At 37.8% G+C, this 18,384-nt stretch overlaps 1 protein-coding gene across 4 annotated transcripts in view; it reads left to right on the top strand.

Annotated features, from left to right (window-relative positions):
* The window catches only part of LOC128873085 (neuronal acetylcholine receptor subunit alpha-7-like), a 163,823-nt gene that overhangs the window by 37,597 nt on the left and 107,842 nt on the right, over positions 1-18,384 (top strand). For all 4 annotated transcript variants that reach the window (XM_054116360.1, XM_054116359.1, XM_054116357.1 and 1 more), the window contains exon 2: positions 7,603-7,745. In XM_054116360.1, the coding sequence (XP_053972335.1) occupies positions 7,603-7,745 (143 nt within the window). The remainder of the gene's footprint in view (positions 1-7,602; positions 7,746-18,384) is intronic.

Here is an 18,384-nt window from a genome sequence, read left to right as displayed (position 1 = left end):
TAATAGTACCTGACGTGATGCCAAAATTAATTAAAAATGTTTCCTTTGTTTTCTTTTACATGTCCACACCTACCCTTCTAAATATAACCCAAAGTTTTAACTACACACATTTTTAACGCAATTTTAATAAATTGAAGTCTCTGTGAATAATATCCTAAAAAATTCCTGGTACGAAAAAGGGAACAATCACGGCACTCTCTTTCCAGTTAGAAAATTCGAATGTATAATACATTCAGAAGTTGGGATATTAAAAACACAAAGGGAAATGGCGTCGACGCTAGTTAGACAAGCAATCAGGTTCTTTCACCTGCTCCTACATTGAGTTTGCATTCCACGAAAGTACGTCGCGGACAACCGTTCGTCGTCACCAGCATGCCAAGTAACAGAAGTTTTAAATCAACCCCTTTCTTTGGACGACGATTTTCGCGCCGCGACGGTGTTCGTAACGAGTTCTATGGCTATGTAATCACTTTAGAGGATTTGCGAAGGACACTTTGAGGCGAATCCATGGTTTCCGGACTCGTCATTGAACACGTGTGACTTTCATTCGTTCAAGAAGTATTGCTACACGAATTACTTGCTTCAAAGTGGGATTGTTCAGATATATTACATTCTGTATAATTAAATAGAGCATCGCGTATCTATACACGCCATTCGTACATTTATACATTTAAAAAACATCAAGGTAGCAACATTTCATTAATTTACAACGTAACGGACAGTTCGTCATCGAGTTACGCCTGTACAATGCGAAGAAATATTATAATACAAGTACTAAATAATAAATAAACTGCCGTATAACGTATAGTTAACAACACATGGTTTATTTTAGAGGTTCGTATCTCACAAAAATATTTTGAATCAGCGACAAGTTGGTTTAAAAAGGTACATATTAAAATTCAACTTTACTTCTACTCAACAATAATTCCAAAAATGTATAATATTCCATTTCTAGCCAGCTTTAAATTCATCTGCGGCGAACTAATATTTACCTGTCTCTCAAAAATAGGACGGTTCTCTGTCCTTGTACCGAAAAACCAAAGCTTCGAAAATCTCCAAAACGATGTGTCATTTAATAGTTCTGAGATTAGCGATTAATTATAACAAGAAGTCACGAATGGCGTCAGCAGTGGCGTCGTCAACGGTGTGCGACGTTGTACCGTGACGTTGCGTGACGGCGCGTGAGTTTGTGCGTGACAAGCTTCCTCGTTAACACATGCTAAACGGCCGTGAATGAACGGTTCCGTCGCGGCGGTACGCTTTCTGACACGAAAACGTTTGCGCTGGACTCAATTAGCATGTCGATCGTCGCACACGTGCCAGGTAATGGACAACAAAACGATAATACAGCCGAGTAATTTTGCCGCCTGCCCAATCGTGCCGCGGTTTAATAAACGAAATTCGCGAATCTACTAATTATCATCGTTGTAATTTCACCGACGATAGTATAAATTTGAACAAAGCTCGAGCTGCTGCGATATATCCGCCAGATACCGCGGGCTCGTTAATCAATAAAGATGTTTCTTTCGGGGTCAAAGCACCTCCAATGAATTTCCGAGGTTATTTACATTCGTTCAAGTCCTATCTCTTTTGAATTTATAACGATTTGGTTATTACTTTTGATAAACTAACGCAATATCCAGAAGCGTCGACACTCGTGCAACTAAAATTTATCTGCTGGAATAAATGTATGAGATTAACGAAAGAGGAAATTGTAATTCATTTGCAAATATAGAAGAAAGCAGAAACAAAAATTTAAAGGAAGCAGGTGCCAGTATGAAGGCAGGCAAAAGGCTACATAGCAAAATTGTAGGTTTTTGAAGTGCCAATTTAACTATCCAAATATTTCTTAGATTGCAAAAGTAATTTCAACAGTGTGTAGCCGAAACGTAAGCATGCTTACGTTAACCCGATTAATTATTTCTTTGACACGTCCTTGGCAAACCATCCTTCGATTGTGTAACACCTGAATAAATTAATAGGTTATTTCAAGAATATATGATCAAAGCACAAAGATTGTTGTGGCCAACTGTTTGATGCAAATATCCTCCTGTGCGCCGCACAATCAACCACGTCCATCCCGCCCGGCGCCATAACTCTGATGGGTTGGGGCTGCAGGGCACAACCTTATAGACTGCTCGTTTCCACAGACCGTTACTTTGTGCCTGACTGGACGTGAAATATTACCAGGAAACAACAATCATTCCCTCTGGCTTGTTGCACCCGTGGCTCACTTTTATATCCACTATTTGACGTATCTTCAGAGCCTGTACACAAATTGTAATCAATACAATTATAAATATCTCGGCGATGTTTAATCAGAATTTAATCAAATTATCAGAGTTACCACTGATACTGTTCCAAAAATTTTAATTAGAAGAAAATGCGTTCAAATTTTTATATGGTGGAAAATATTTATTGTATCGTAACGAATATTTCAATGAATTAATTAATCTTTGCATTATTAAAAATTTGTTTGTAACATTGATTTAGTATAGAGGATATTTTCTCATCACCGTGATGTATAACAATTTGTTTCATTAAATGTTCCAATGGAGAGAATTAATTCTGGATTTTTTTAAATTGCCAAGGTGTGACCCTTTGATCACGTTCCTGAAATAGGAAGCAGCATTTTGTTACGTTTTCCGCAATAAACAATTTTACACGGACGTACTGCGACGTCCCTTTGCGACCACGTGAATCGCATTGTTCGAAAATGCTTTCATCTCCGGCTGAGCAATATCCTTTTGAAGGGGTAATAGGAAATTACTTCGGGAAGATGTGAGCCTCTACCAGAACCAGCAGTCTTGTAACAATTACGTTTGGAACGTTTTTAGATTTGTTTTGAGAGAATTGTTAGCAGCTGCATTGCCAATTTCTGAGACAATTTTTATCCGTAATGATAACAATCGGTTTTAGTAAATATTCGTCCCGAACTTCTATCAGCCATATTTTTCTTTATTTTTAGTCTCAGATGTCCTCGGTATCTACAATTTTAAATAATCCCACAATTCAAAAGTTGTATTTTAATTTAAATAACAATGTTCGAATTGAAACTGACAAGCAACTGTTCTTATTAAAAATTTATAAAGACTCCGGACAACAAAAATACCGATACTTCGTCTAAATACAAATATTTCATCCACTAGATATTTTTGGATTCGCTGAGTACTATGTCAATGTATGATGGTCAGCCTTCCACGCGAAATAGACATTTCAGACATTTACAGCGAGAACGTGTACGGCACGTTTCGCAAGGGATAAATCTTCGCGTCCGGAAGCGAAACGTCACCGAACCCATTTCTTTCCTGATACGTTCAGAGCAGCGTAACTTCCTGACTTGATCTTTATTTACGTTCTGGTGGAAATATGGAATGTTGCGTCCCTGTTGGCGTCATAATTCAAATCCTCATAAGTCTGTTTCGCGATACAAGAATTCCGCGCTAGGCAGTGTGTCGGAAATGTCACGGTACTTTGGGTGGTTGTATATAAAGCATCGCGATGTTTCTTTTCTTTGAAAATTATTCAACGATGCCAGTCGCGATGCTACTTTATTTGTTCGATAAACTATATTCTTGGAAACTACGGTTGTTAATTTGTGATACTTACGGAAATACGATACTGCATATGGATACTATTAACAAAACCGATAAAATCTAGATCGTTTGTATTTTCCGGATGAATACACCATGGCACGTAACTTGTTTGATTACTTTCTAAATTTAGAACGCAGATTGAAGCTAAACGAGGGAATTTTGAAAATAATTTATCGATTAATCGATATCTGTTCTACATTAAATTGTGGAGGTCGGTGCAATATTCATTCTCAATTTGGTTATCTATTATCTGGTAATACCTGGTCCAAATTGGATTTGAATTTTATGCATCGCTGCACTAAGAAGAGCACGAACAAAGGGTAACTAATCGAGTAAAAGAAATAGACTTCTAATCACAAACTATTTGTAATATTTTTTCTTTAATTATTCGCTAGGTACTTTTCGCACTCCTTGCACCAGGGTCAACAGTCTTAGAAAGAAAATGTTAACGTCCTTATTGGAAACTCCTAAAGGAGGACATCGCGACGACGAACAGTAAAATCGTAAGGATCGAACAGATCAGCGATTTCTTTCTTCGTTTTGCCGAACCGACTACGTCTATAAAGTTTCCTCGTCTGATCCGTTGCGTTGCTGCTAGGCAAAGGGTATCTATCCCCATAGGATCATAAATCTGGAAGTGTGTGCGTACGACCGAGTATGAATTTCAAAGCTTTCACTCGGGAACAACCTCTCCATTAATCGATCCCATAAACACCGTTTAAGCATGACGGAACGTGACGAGAAAACTACCTTGGAAAATATGTAGATATCTTCCTCGAAATTTCTCTGGCAATATAACTAAGGTAATTTATGTATCGAAAAGCTTTTATCCGAGGCCGAAGTCATGCACGTAATAATTTTATTTGACTCTACTTTATGTACATAAACTAGCAATAACGTAACGGTTTAAATTAGCCATGACAAAAAAAATAATGTATGGTATTGGATTCATTAACAATTAAATAGTTGATAATTAATTCAAATTCGTTGGAGGTTTTTCATCTTCAAATTAACGAATTGGAATGGTCCTTGATAAAGTTTAATTGTTGACATTTTGTTCATGTCAGAGACTCTCAAACTTTATCCAATCTAATTAATAATTCTCGAAAATTATTTGATTGCACATTAAGATGTTAAACCTAACACCGTTTCTCACCGGAGTCAGCATAAAAATTTGTCTGGTCTTCATTCCCTATTTACTAATGCAGCGTTTACGAAATACGTCTTATGAAATACGATCGTGTTAATGAAAATGGGTCGATTGCACCCTATTGTTTCGTCCACCGGAACGCCGCATTAATTGAAAACGGACTTCGTTCTACGGTAAAATTATCGGCGCGAAAATGGTTCGATTGTGATAATGGAATTGCACTTTTCTTTTGTAAAATAAAGAGAAAATGCATAAATCTCGACTTTCGCGGTATTGGAATTTTAACGTTTCCCGTTACGTGTGTTCGGATTATCAAGTTATTTCGGAAAGCAAGAGATGTTTAATTTGATTCGAAGGCGTGATAAATTATGTAATCAAAATTTATTCTTTTTTCGTAATTTCATTTTACTCTCTTCAACACATTCACTGCCAGACAAAAAAGCGTTTTGCTTTAGGCGCCAAGATTTGATACAGATGTGTGATGTAGGTTACTATTTTGATAATAAAAAGTGATATTAAATATGTTGTTTAAAAAAAAAAATTTGTTATCTTCTTTTCCAATGATTCGTGACTCAAAAGGCTGTATATTTTTTCTCTGAAAAATTGTAAACTTTTTTGGACTAGTTGAAAAACTAACTGATACATTTTAGGATATATCTAATATAAATTAAATTCATTACTTGATAATCTGACGACTTTATTGTTATCGTTATTAGGGTCAACATACCTCATTATTCCACTTTGATTTTTCCACAATAAAATTTTTATCTTATTCATTCGTACATGTATTTTTCCTTTCTTCATTTAAGAAAGTCTACACAAAACTATCATGAATAGATTTAAATAATCTCTTACAATGCTAACGGTTTAATGCACATGATTTCCAACAAAACAAACAAATGTCTCGAAGCAAAATTGAACGCGACACAGCTCGACTGAACTTTTTCCCAGTACGAGTGTTGCGACGAATGTCGGGCGGAACAATTTAAAATTCGGTTTCGGCCTTTGTATTCTGAAAGGGGAGCATCATATCGAGGGGCATACGTAACATATGTATATGGGTACGGAATGCTGAATGCTGGTCATTCGGTATAGCAAACGCTAACGATACCGTTCGCTTTGTGCTAAATGCGAGGACGGATCAGCACGCGAAAATTTCCCTTATGGAATGGAATTCACGTAATTGGAATTGCCGTCCAAAAGGGCTGCTGTGGTGAAGTTATGACAAATAAGAATGCGAGTCTCGGTGAAATTAACAGCCACGTGAAACTTCAGCTTTGTATGCGTCTCCAGCCATCACTGTTTCGTGTACGTCTGTTTCCATTTGACAATTGTTTTGTAAAATCATTTTATCATTACACCGACAAGGCGGAATAATTTATCATACTCGTACAAGGGTGCTGAAATGGTTGCAGATTACCTTCAAAAGGAGACAAAATAAATCTTCGATTCAAATTGAAGGTTTTTTAGTAGTTATTTAATATATTCAGTCGTTAATAATACTTTAACTCTTTGCACTCGGATATCCCCTATTTAATCGGATGATTAAACAAGTTTTTCATCCTTTTCGTGACATATTGTGGTAATGCTATTATCAGTAAGGTTTGCATAATTTATGCTGTAAGATTGCAATGAATTATGCTAACGAAACAACTGACTAACCTATTAAAAAGTCAATCATTCGCGAAAACCCCATAGATTTTCCACGAAAGCAAATCACTCGTCTCTGATATTATTAGCGAATAGCGTGTCCCGTTTTCGTCACGGTTTGCATCCCTCCTCATGATGGATTACAACTTCATGTCTCGTGACGTACCTAATGATGTTACAGCGAAGTCCTTGATACATCTTGCTTCGCGGAATAAGATGTTGCGAGAAGCGTATTGCGTACAACAGGAAAGAGGAACGAAATCGACAAAGAGTAACAGAAAGACAGAAAGAGTGAGAGAAAGAAGGGTGGTGAGGGAGGAAACCGGGGAAAATGAGAGATTACGAAGTTGTATATTCGCGGGAAGCAGTCCAGAACTTTACCGTAGGTTGACTTCTGCAAAATACCGAACAGAGAGAGAAAGAGAGAGAGAGAGAGAGATAGAGAGAGAAAGAGACTGGGGACAAATCGAAGGAAGATAAATGGTCCTCGAGGAAACTCGAGAAAAATTTGTATCGTCCTTATTTTTCTTTTCTTTTCATTTCTTTTCGATGCGACAATGATAGGACGAGGGCCAGTTAACGATAATACAGTCGATTCTACGATTCGATCATTTTGAGGTCGGACACACGCATGAGAATTTTAATATTCCTGTCTAAATTACGTATATATTATTTGATTTGGTATTATCAATTATTTATTTTACATAATAAGAATATGCTGAAAACTATAGTGTGTTGTATTTGCAGTTTCTTTAGAATGAAAGATACATATAGTAGTCGTATCATCATGTATTATATGGTTCATATATTATCGGATTAATAAATTAAAAAGGAAATGAGAAATTGCAAACTCGAATAGGCATATTTTATTGATACTTATGATACAAAATCAAATTAAAGAGTTCACTCATTTTATTGATCAATTCCATTGTAAAGATGTTACAAATATTTAGGAATTGAGGTATTCTGTGAAAATTAAAAGAGAAGACCTGAACCTCTACATTTTGAACCACGCCCACACTTTGATGCCCTACTTAATCGAATACAACACAATTCAATACTTTTAGAAAAATTACTTTATCGATTGGTGAGCAACAGGAGTTCGTTAACCTTTTCAAATTTACATTAACATCAAGCTTGGTCGTGGCTCAAAGTGTTCGAAAGACCTGGTTGCACAATAATGATTGAAAAATGATAATTGGTTAGGGCTGGTAAATGGCGGTTTACACGAGAAACGGCTGCTAAACGACCTGCTGGATGCGTACAACGTGCTGGAGCGTCCTGTGGGCAATGAGTCCGACCCCCTCGTGTTGAGTTTCGGCCTTACACTTATGCAAATAATCGACGTTGTAAGTTCAGACTATCAACCTCAACTCTATCTCTGTGACGCATAAAAGACATTCTCTCTACGTAACACGCACACTGCACAGCAAGACCATAGCTCGAAATGTACTCGATCATCCCATGTGCGAGTTAAGTGTGTTTCAATAGACAGAACGTCCTTTCTGCTGATTTTACTTCGAGTAGTAGTAATTCATATTTTTGCATGCGATTTTCTGTCTACTATCTAGAAAAAGGGCATTGTGATTATTTCAGCACACGGCGAACACGCTAGTAGCGCCACTAGTTTGCGTGCTCGCCGTGCGCTTAAATAATTATACTGCCAATCCTGATCTAGAATTAAGTATGTTAGTAAAAGTATTATTCTTACTTCTTGCATGTTCTTGTAGTATGATTTAATGAGTACAGTACCCCTCTCGAAAAAAGTTGTTAGAATTTTTAACAGTTTACGGAACTCCCAGTATGCTATTTTCAATATTCTATCAACTTTAGGCTTCAACAAGGAACAAGGGAGCAAAGAAAGATTAATTTAAATGTCCAGAATTCTGTCACCTTACTGTATTGAAAGTAATTCTAACATCAGATAGTGAAAAATTTCTCTGAACTTGCTTCAAAAATTATACTAAATATAAAAATGATTGATTATCAACACTGCGGTACAATATGTCCTCTGTAATAGTCGTAGGGTCAGGATTGAATTGTGACAGTAAGCAAAAAGGTAGGTGAAATTTGATTGCTCCCATTTTCCCTAACTAAATATTGCACGGCAAATTTATAGTAACACTTTACATTTTCTAAACGATGAAAAATGGCCCTTTAAAAATTTCCCTTGGAAAAGCCTGGGCGTACCTTGATATTTCAATAACCGACGGATAACGCGATAAAAATATAGTTCGCGTATTTACATCGGAGAAAAAATTTCCGTGTTCACTTTTCAATCATCAATATCAAAGTTGTGCATACTGAGCGATAGTGTATCGGAGAATCATTCGCAACCTTTCAAATTAATCGCATCGATCACTGTCGAGAACCAAAATCGAGTTTTCAATTACGTTTCGACGTTCTACAGTCAATGTATTACTAAAATAGTAAAATGAGAGTCACTTGAGAAGTTGATCCACTTGATATAGTACCACTAGAAGTATTTATTGACATTCGCATGAAATTATTATAGCAAGAGAAGCAGTAAATAATATTGTGATTCATTTTTGTGTAACATTTTCCAACGTGTTTAAAGATAAAACAGTCAAACACAAATAGACAAACTCTTTACTAAATAAAAGAATAATCATTTACATTTCCATATATATCCAAAACTGCGTTATTTTATCGCTACGACAAAATTAGCCCTTTTATTCTATTTTCTTCAATGCTAAGGAGTGTTTTCTATTAGTATTTGGCTCAGTGTATTACGGTTCTTCAGATACGTGCTACTGAAATTGTTTCCTTAAAGGAGACCGGATGAAATTGCTAATCGAAGGGGCGACCGTTCGAAAACAGTGTCGAATTCGATCAGGGAACTTTTAATTTCTGGAAACGTGATTGCGATCGCAAGTAGCACGAGAAAGGAACGCCCGGTATCATCGTCGGGGTGGCAATATCGCGAATTTTCGTAGTGCACGCGTGCACCGGAATACAAATGGCGCGTACCGCTCCTAAATAACGTGCAACGAGCACGGGCAAATATGCCCTCTTATTGTTTCGCCGCGTCCGCTTCGCCGTTTATCGTTCCCTGTGTCCAACAACGACTCCCGTTTTTCCAGTCCCCCTTTGTTCTTTCCTCGGCCTCGTGACCTTTTCCCATAGGACCATTACAATTCAGACCAGGAATCGGCTTTTGATTTTCTATACCGGAACGACCGCAAAGAAAGGCCCACAGCACCACCGAGCATTACATGGCGGATAAGTTTTTAACGATTTCAATGGCGATTCGTATACTTCCAGTGTTCGTTTACTGTCATTAGTATCGGTATTATTATTAGTTTTCTAGTGAGGATTTCGATAGATACTAGTATTGCGATATCTATGGGCTTCTGAAGTTGTTCCAAAAAAGACTTTGGAATTTTATTTTTTAATCAAACATTCATTAGTATCCATTAAAATGTTTAATTTTAAATTAAAGTATACATGATGACAAATTAACACGACAACGCTGACAGTTATACATTCGTTATTAGAAAACAATATCCTAAAGCCCTATGTTGCAAACCCATTATGTTCACGTGATTCTTGTACAATTGAACCGAACTTAATCTTTATATACGTTGAATCAGATAAATCATTTCTGTTTAATTGTAATCCTTAGTAATTTCATTCAAGTCGAGTGTATTCCATGCCATTTGCGTTTTATTGAATAATAGAATATCAAAGCCCCCTGAAAGCCTTTCACCGCAGTTCTAGTCGTACACCCTTATTGTTGAAGAAACGAATCTCTCCCATCCGCCATAGAACTGTGCTTAGCTTCAAGATTAGTTGAGGTCCAAAGCTCACCAACCGAGTACCGACGACTACCAAGCTTCTTTGTCCTCTACGTGTGCGCATACCGCCATGCGAATAGTTTCCCTCATGTAAGAGAAAGTTATACCGTTATCGTCAATGCCTGCAATATATTTTAGAACATTCCCTCATGGTTGGTCCCTTGTCTGAGAATGTGCTAGCTCCGTGAATAAACGTAGTTTCGCGAATCGATTATGCTTGACGTTTTTACTAACCTACACTCAAGATAATCACGCCTCGAGCTTTATACAACCATTGTCGCGTGGAGATTAGTTCTTACAGTAAACGTCATTTATGTTTATCCTGAGTTCTGACGTCACAGGGGATCGAGATGTGCTTTTCAATTGTTGGAACTTGAAGGTTTATGAAATAACAATTGCAATTTTCTACTGGTACACCTTTAGGAACAATATGAAATTAATTACCTTTGAGAAGTGTTTATATAATACTTCATGAACTTTGGAAAATATTAATCGTAATAAATTTCTGATTTTTCAATCTATTAATCAGTTCAACTACTTAAATTTGTTGAACCGGTGTGCATTAAATACTAATAAAGTAAAACATAATTCACCTCACGTGAGATTAATTTTATATAAAAGTAGAAGTCCGCACAATAAAATTTGAAACGAAGAAAAAGGGAATGAAGAATGATGGGTGATCATTGCCTTAAGAAAAGAATTCCCAGGAATTAATCACGTCCAAAGATTCGTGTTCGTCCACTTACGCATTCAATTATACGAACACCAAGGATACTTCATACTAATATTAGGACCCATTTATTTTCGTGATGCTTCTAATGGAGGTCTCTTTGCCGCTCGAAAGCTTTTGAGAAATACTACGGCATTAGTTAGATGGTTTGAAAGAATTTTCAACGACGACGGTCCACGTTTTTCTGCGCGATTTTACGAATATGACTACCCGCATCCCATTTTCAGACTTAAAATATTTTCAAAGAATTTGCGACATAAATTTCTTTATATCTCATCCACGGCCGGGCAACGAAAATGTGAGCTTTTATATTTATTAGAACGTCACTCGGCGAGGAAATTCACTCAGGGCAATTGAGTTGCTATTTTTTAATTGTGTTTTATAATTTTGTGGACAACAGTAATTATACAAATCCATACAAATTTTAAGAAAGAGAATAATGCATACCTAAGAACAATAATAACAGGGAATATAAAAATTAAATACTTGTTCCAAAAACAATTTTCAAAAAATATTACCGAAATTTATATTATTTTACTAGCATTGGAAAGCATAGAGAACATAGAAAGAAATACAAATACACTTTACGCGCTTATTAAAGGTAATTGAAAGTAGTAGTAATCAGATTTATTCTTGTAAGGACTGCAGTATGCAGGGCTCAAGGGATCAAGGTATTAAAAATAAAAATACTTTAGATCGATATATTAGTATCGTAGTACTAGAAATAATTATTTTTCGTTATTCCTCTATGATTGCTTATAATTCTTTCACGGAATCACGTTTCATATAAACTGTTTTGAGTCTACCGCGCCTTTTTCAAAACATTTTCACAACTCCAGCGAAACCTGGAAAAGCTATTGCGACGAGACCGTTACAGAATACGTTCGCGCAATTCAACCTCGATTGTCCCTGCAGAAGAATGATCCCCGTGATCAAAACGCTCTTTACAACTTGCAGAACAAGGCTTCTTTTTAGGTTAACGTTTGGAAAAGAAACGTGTCGATGAAGAAAAAATATCGTACAATTTTCAATTGTACATCTGCACTTTGACTTCCGAAACAACCAGACTTACTCTAAAACCGTAAAAAATCTTTACGATCAATTTATTATTATTATTTAAATAGCAGAATGTTTTTCATGAAAGCAATTCAACTAATTCCTCATAAAAATCGATACAAAATGAACAAGCAGTTACACCGACCACAATTTCATATCGTCGATTTACGGGGGATCGAGTGCATATCCGTGTTCAGGCCATTCTATCTCCCTCGGAAAGTCGAATTGATTACTTGAGTTTCTTCGAACGTGATTGAAAGTGATCCTTCTTTGAGGAATTTACCATTTCGCGTGTAAGTACACGTGTGCGAATCAGAATCTCTTCTCAGACCACACGTGTGCCCCTCCGCGATGCCAACGCGAAGGATAAATTCTTTGAAGCACGGGTAGGGTTTGCTAAAGAGCGATCCTTTTGAGACGAAAAAACGAAATCAAGGTAACGGCGGTGCCGCAAGTGAATTCCGAACGATGGCTTTGAAGTCTCGAGAAATAGAACTAGAAGAGAGCGCCAGCTACCGTTGAAATTCAATTTGCAAGCATCGGGGAAACCTTTCCGTTGCTTAAACTGCGGATAGTCTTAAAAAATATGGCTCTAAAGGACATCGTTGGAGAGTCTGAAGGTAGAGTGGTTTCAGGGATCGTATTATGAATTTTACATGGCCTGAGAATTTCCCGAGGAATGCTCTTTTCGCGAGTTGTAGCTTGCAAACACAACTGATTGAAACGGTGGCAGTTGATCGTTGTCAGAATATTATATTGTGTAAAGGTAGGGACGTCAGCGATAAGAAATTACCTTTGCTGAATCAATATGTGTTCTCTCCCTCTCTGTCTGTCTTACATTCTTTCATAGTTCTCTTTTTTTTTCTATGTGCTTTTCATTATTTCGTTGTCGATAATTCATTTAATTTTCTTTACTCTGTTCTTTCGCCATTTTCCAAAGGTTTCGTCTTCTTGACGTACGATGCGTACATAGAGAACTTTTATCAGTCTAGCTTGAATATTAATTAATTGTTTAATAATTATCATATAATAAGAAACTTTAAAATAAATTGTAAGTTGAAATACATGAATTGCTCACGAATGAACCCAATAGAACTGTCTAGTAACCGCGTTAGTCCGGTTCAAAAAATGTTTCGCGTCCTTCCATAAGGATTTCCTCTGGAATGTTCGAATCAGAAAACGTCAAATCCGAACATTAGGGGTCAGAAGAGCACGGACTGTTTGCCAGACGAAATAAAACTCGACGGACGTGTAGTCGCACCAAAGGAGTCGTGGATCTTGGGAAGGTCGCAGGAGAAACACGAGTAGCTCGGAATGGAATCCAATTTCGCGTGAAAGGCGTTCGGTTAATGGCGGCAGATGGGGGTTAGTCGAAAAGTCGAAAAGATTCCTCTCGGTATCGGTTTCTCATTTCCATGGCGGATACGTACGGGTGACGCATAGTGTCAAGGATGCGACGGTACAGAAAGGAGGCTGCAAAGTGGATTTGTTCGAGTAGGAAATGCGCAACGTGTACGGGCAACAGCGGAGCACCGTCGGTGAACTGCATTTCGTAGCACTGCTTGCTATGCCTCGTCACGTACTACAAAAAGTTTCGAGGGGGGCGACGGCATACGTCGAATTAACTGTCTGCGCCGGGTGATATCTAATTTTCCGTGTGCTTACGGCATTTTTGGCTGCCTTTTTCCACCGACCCCGCAAACGAGAACGCCTCCGACACGATGCACCGTCGTTTAGATGTCTAGAACAGAGACGGAGAGGGCCACTTTATGGATCCCTCATATGACCGCAAACTTCTTGCATAGTCAATTTTTACAGAATTATGGTTGCTCGCGAACGTTGCTTGTATCGTATCGGAGATATATTTTATATTTGACACGAGGTTGAATAATAAGTACAAAATTATTATCAGAAAACCATAAAAAAATATTTTGCGTCTCTCCTTACCAATTTATTTTTCTGCCAAGTATTTTCGGTACGAACGAAGTTTCTTTTTGTCTCCGCTACGCGATTGCTTCCATTTAACGGTTCGCTCGTTCTCTGGACTATTCCGAAATTCTGTTGCACGTAATGGCACGGGCACGCTAGGTGCCAAGACAATAACGTACTTTACACATTTGTCGAAAATTCTATCGGTGTTAACTGCTCTTTGTTTCCCACGCGGTAAACTCACCGTCTGTAACTAACTCACGGTATTTGTTATAGCTGAAATTGGCTTACCATCCGGATGTAGGGGGGGGGGGGAGGGTGGAAAGTGAATCCCGAAACTTTACTCGTCCATTCCAGGCCATACGTGATCTGTATAACCCGACTTTTCCACTGCGCCTGTAACTTACCCTACATCCGAAGGCTGTGAACGTGTGACCCATAAGGCCGCAACCGTCTCCGCGAATTTACTCCCCTTACTTCATCCCCTGTTCCACTTCCGTCGTTCGTGCACGATCTGAAAATTATTTAGCGCAAATTGCGACCACGACGTGGATTTGTCGAGCGTTCGATTCCGCGCAAGTATCAATTTAAAACGAAATATCAACGTCACGTGATTCGAAGCAAACCACCCTAGCGATTAGTGGTTAATCGATATTATCCCAAGCGGGTCGAGTTGCAATATCGAAATTAAATGTAAAAAGATACGCTTCGTTTAACTCAGCCAATAAATGACGAACAAGCAGCATCGTTATAACATTTTATAAGGAAACTAACGTCGATAATGAAACTGTTTCACAGTCTTTCTTTCTTGTTCTCCCCTAAGAAAAAAGCCCCAAAACCGGTTCCCTTCCAACCCTCGTCCTTCCTACAAAATAACCGTCGCGTTACTCCGAAACCGTGTCGATGCCACAAGATTAAATTGTTTGCATAACCCAAACGTCAGGCAGTAAATCTTCGAAATACAAATACCCCGTCTGAATGCCCAACTGGAATCATGAATTCGAGTAGAAACACAGCTCGCGAGGGCGACGAAAATATGCAAAACGTGGCGGTTGAATAATATATAGCCGCGGCGTCTATAAGGATTAAACCAAGGATCGAGGTTGTCGCTAACAGCGATTTATGGTCGGGAATGCGGTTCCTCGCGGCTACCAATTCGTATATCGTTCCGTGTGTGTTCCTTCCTCTTTCGAACACATGTCGAGTATCTCATGTTTAGAAGGCGGTGGCGCGTGACTCAACCGGCTGACACGTACCACCCAGAGATCTCTGAAATCCTGGGTCAGAGGGGGATGGGGGGAAAGACGAGCACCGAAGTTCCGGAGGGTTTGCCTCCGCTGTATCAAATTTCGTAGGTCAGTTTTCGTTACTCGTGCTATCCAGGCTAGCGTGATTTCGTCGGCGATTTCGTACCCAGCCCGCAGGAAATGCGGCGCAACCCTCGTTATGGGGGCTATTACCGAATGGCAAATACTGGAGAAATTTATAACGAACACGCGGGCCGCATTCCGAGGCAGAGAAGGACGCCGGATTCCGGGTATTCGATTAACGTTGGACGCGGAAACTGTATCTGATTATGATAGCGGAACAGCGAGAAGAGGATCGCACATTTAACATTTGCTGATTTAATAAATGGGGAAGGCTTGAAGAATATTTGACACGTGTTACTGTCATTATTATACGAGTTTAATATTAGTATTCATCAGTTAAGACTATTAGAAAGAGTTCAAATTCTTATGTACACGTGTATGCATGAATTTCATGAATTTCAGTAGTATAAATACATCAATGGTCAGTCACATCGATAGTCGCACATAAGTTAATTACAGTGCTTTCACTCGCAATATTGAAGTAAGTTTTCATCCACTACAGATTTATATGTATATTTTTCTCATACATATTTATGAAGTTCAGTAATATGAAGTAGTATGGGTACTTCAATGGTCAGACACATCGACAGTCTCGCAGAAGGTAATTAAACAGTTATTTCATTTACAACATTGTAGGAAGTTTTCACCCTCCTTACATGAATACAGCTAAAGTATGTTTAATACTCTTCCATACACTACTTGTATGGCATGTTTCATGGTTATCAGAGGCTCTAAATTGGTCTATGTTCCTTCCTCGAGAGTTTGAAAGAATCTTCGAAATGATACGAATTTTTAACTTAAAAAGTTTTTAAGTTAATATGAATTCCTGCCTCTGCCTTGACGTTGCCTAAATGGCGAAAATTTGAAAAAGGAAGACACGCTGGAACTTCCTCGAGTAACTATGAAACGTAGTTGTAGTGAAAATTAAAAATTCCATTCTGTAAAATTAAATATTATATCTACATTGTTGTCTACTATATCCTAGAAATTTCTTTTTAAATTTTTGCGGTTAAATAATGTTGCAAAATGATACTATTGATAACAATAATGTTAATTTGAGATGATTAATTTGCCAATTAAATTATTTTCTAAAAAGGATCACAAGAGAATGACGTTATTCACCGCGTAGTTTTACAATTTATTACCCAATTTGCTAAAATTCTTCATCTTAAATCGCTACGCTTAGGTTACTTGAGCAGAAACGATCCACTGCACGATCTCGTAATGAACGCATCGTTATAGCCACGCGATATCGAGCAGTTCTTGCAAGCGTAACGAGAACCTGATTACACGTCAGCAATCTTCAGGGAGTTCTCAAGTGATCATTGTTGTTTCATGCTGATCGATTAGTCAGTGTATTTTCTCCATTAGTGCAAGGTAATCGGAAACAAATTGTTTGCTAAGTCCATTCGATGGTGAAATAGTCAATTATAGAGAAGTGCGTAAGCATATTTGATCTGGACACCAAAAATAGCGTAATTTTACAGAAATACTTGCAATTTTGTGGGTACTAGATTCAATATATTTCGTTTAATTTTTTTCGCGTTTGTCTTTTTTTTCTTACCCCTTTTTTGTAGAATTTAGCCTAGTTTCATGAAGTATTTGACAATGTGTAATCCGTAATCAAGAGTAATCAAACCAGTGATTGATTACCAGAATGATTGGTAATTAGAGTAATGACTAACACAAGTGATGAAAACGAGAGTAGTCATTAAACACGATTAACGCATTAGCCATTAATTACTAAATGGTTACACTTCTTATAGGGATAGTATCATATTCAAAAATTCTGTTTTAAAGGATATGAATGCATCGAATAACGAGCGCGTATATGAGTTGATCATGAAATTATGAAAATTAATGGAATATGAGACGAATACAGAAATAAAATTTGCTTTTAGCGCATTTCATCTCATCATATAACGTATTTAAATGAAAAATTATTTTTTTCAAATTTATTCCTTTAATTAGAATTTTGTAATTGCATTTCAAGTTGATAAGCTGAAGAAATCTTTCATCGAATTATTACAAACGACTGTATGATCAATTACAGTGATAATCACTTCAACAATCACGTATATACATATATTCTTATCGACTACAAAAATAATTATCAATAATGAACTGTTTCTATGTCTACCACATATGGATTGAATAGGATTGGGCTCAACGAACATCCCCGCGTCTTATCCTCTTTCCAATCCAAAGTCTCTCCAACGTTCCATCCCGACTCTAACTCTGCAACTAGTTTTCTTGTACACATCCTTTCTTCTTTTTATCATTCCCCACCTCCCCGCCCTTATTCCACGACGCCTTCCATAGTATCTTTCTGTCCAGACTGTCGAATGCTTTCAAATCTACAAAAGTCTCAAACATTTCTCCCCGTTTTCCCTCTATTTTCTAATACATGGTTTAGCGTCTATGTGCAACCCATCGTTCCTCCAACCCCGCTGAACCCCATTTACGTCTCCTCCAATCCCGTCAACCTTCCAGTTACTATTGCACCCGATCTAGTGAGCTGCACATCTCTGTAGATCGTCTATAGTGATGCGCACGAGACGAGACGAGACGAGATTTTTACGATCTCGATCTTGATCTCGAAAAATCTCGAAACATGCATATCGATCTCGAATTTTCGACAATTTAGAATATATGATCTCGTTCTCGACGAGCTCTCGACGAGATTTTGACGAGATTTTGACAAGACTGGCAATACAGTTCAAAATATGCCAATATCTGTTGTGTTATTAGGAATAATATATAAGCTTTCCAGTTCTTACTTTTACGTTACATTTCCCACAGAATGTAAGAATATTTCATACTTAATTCTCTTTTAATACTGATTCGAGTGCACGAAGAACACGCGTCAACCTAATAATTCCAAATCAAGCTGAGAAATCACGTTTCAGGCTCCTTTACTCTTCCCCTTCCCTTTCCTGATTGGAAATGCATTTGTTACGTACAATTACGACTAATAATCCCCAGCCGGTGCGTCGCGGGGCAATTAGTTTGATGCATTTCGCGTAACTCGCTCCATCTATGCAGCTACACCCTTCTGGTATCGTTGATTCCACGTGAACGAGTC

Source organism: Hylaeus volcanicus, chromosome 3, assembly GCF_026283585.1.
Source record: "Hylaeus volcanicus isolate JK05 chromosome 3, UHH_iyHylVolc1.0_haploid, whole genome shotgun sequence".
Taxonomy (NCBI): Eukaryota; Metazoa; Arthropoda; class Insecta; order Hymenoptera; family Colletidae; genus Hylaeus; species Hylaeus volcanicus.
This window is presented reverse-complemented; position numbering and strand designations above follow the sequence as displayed.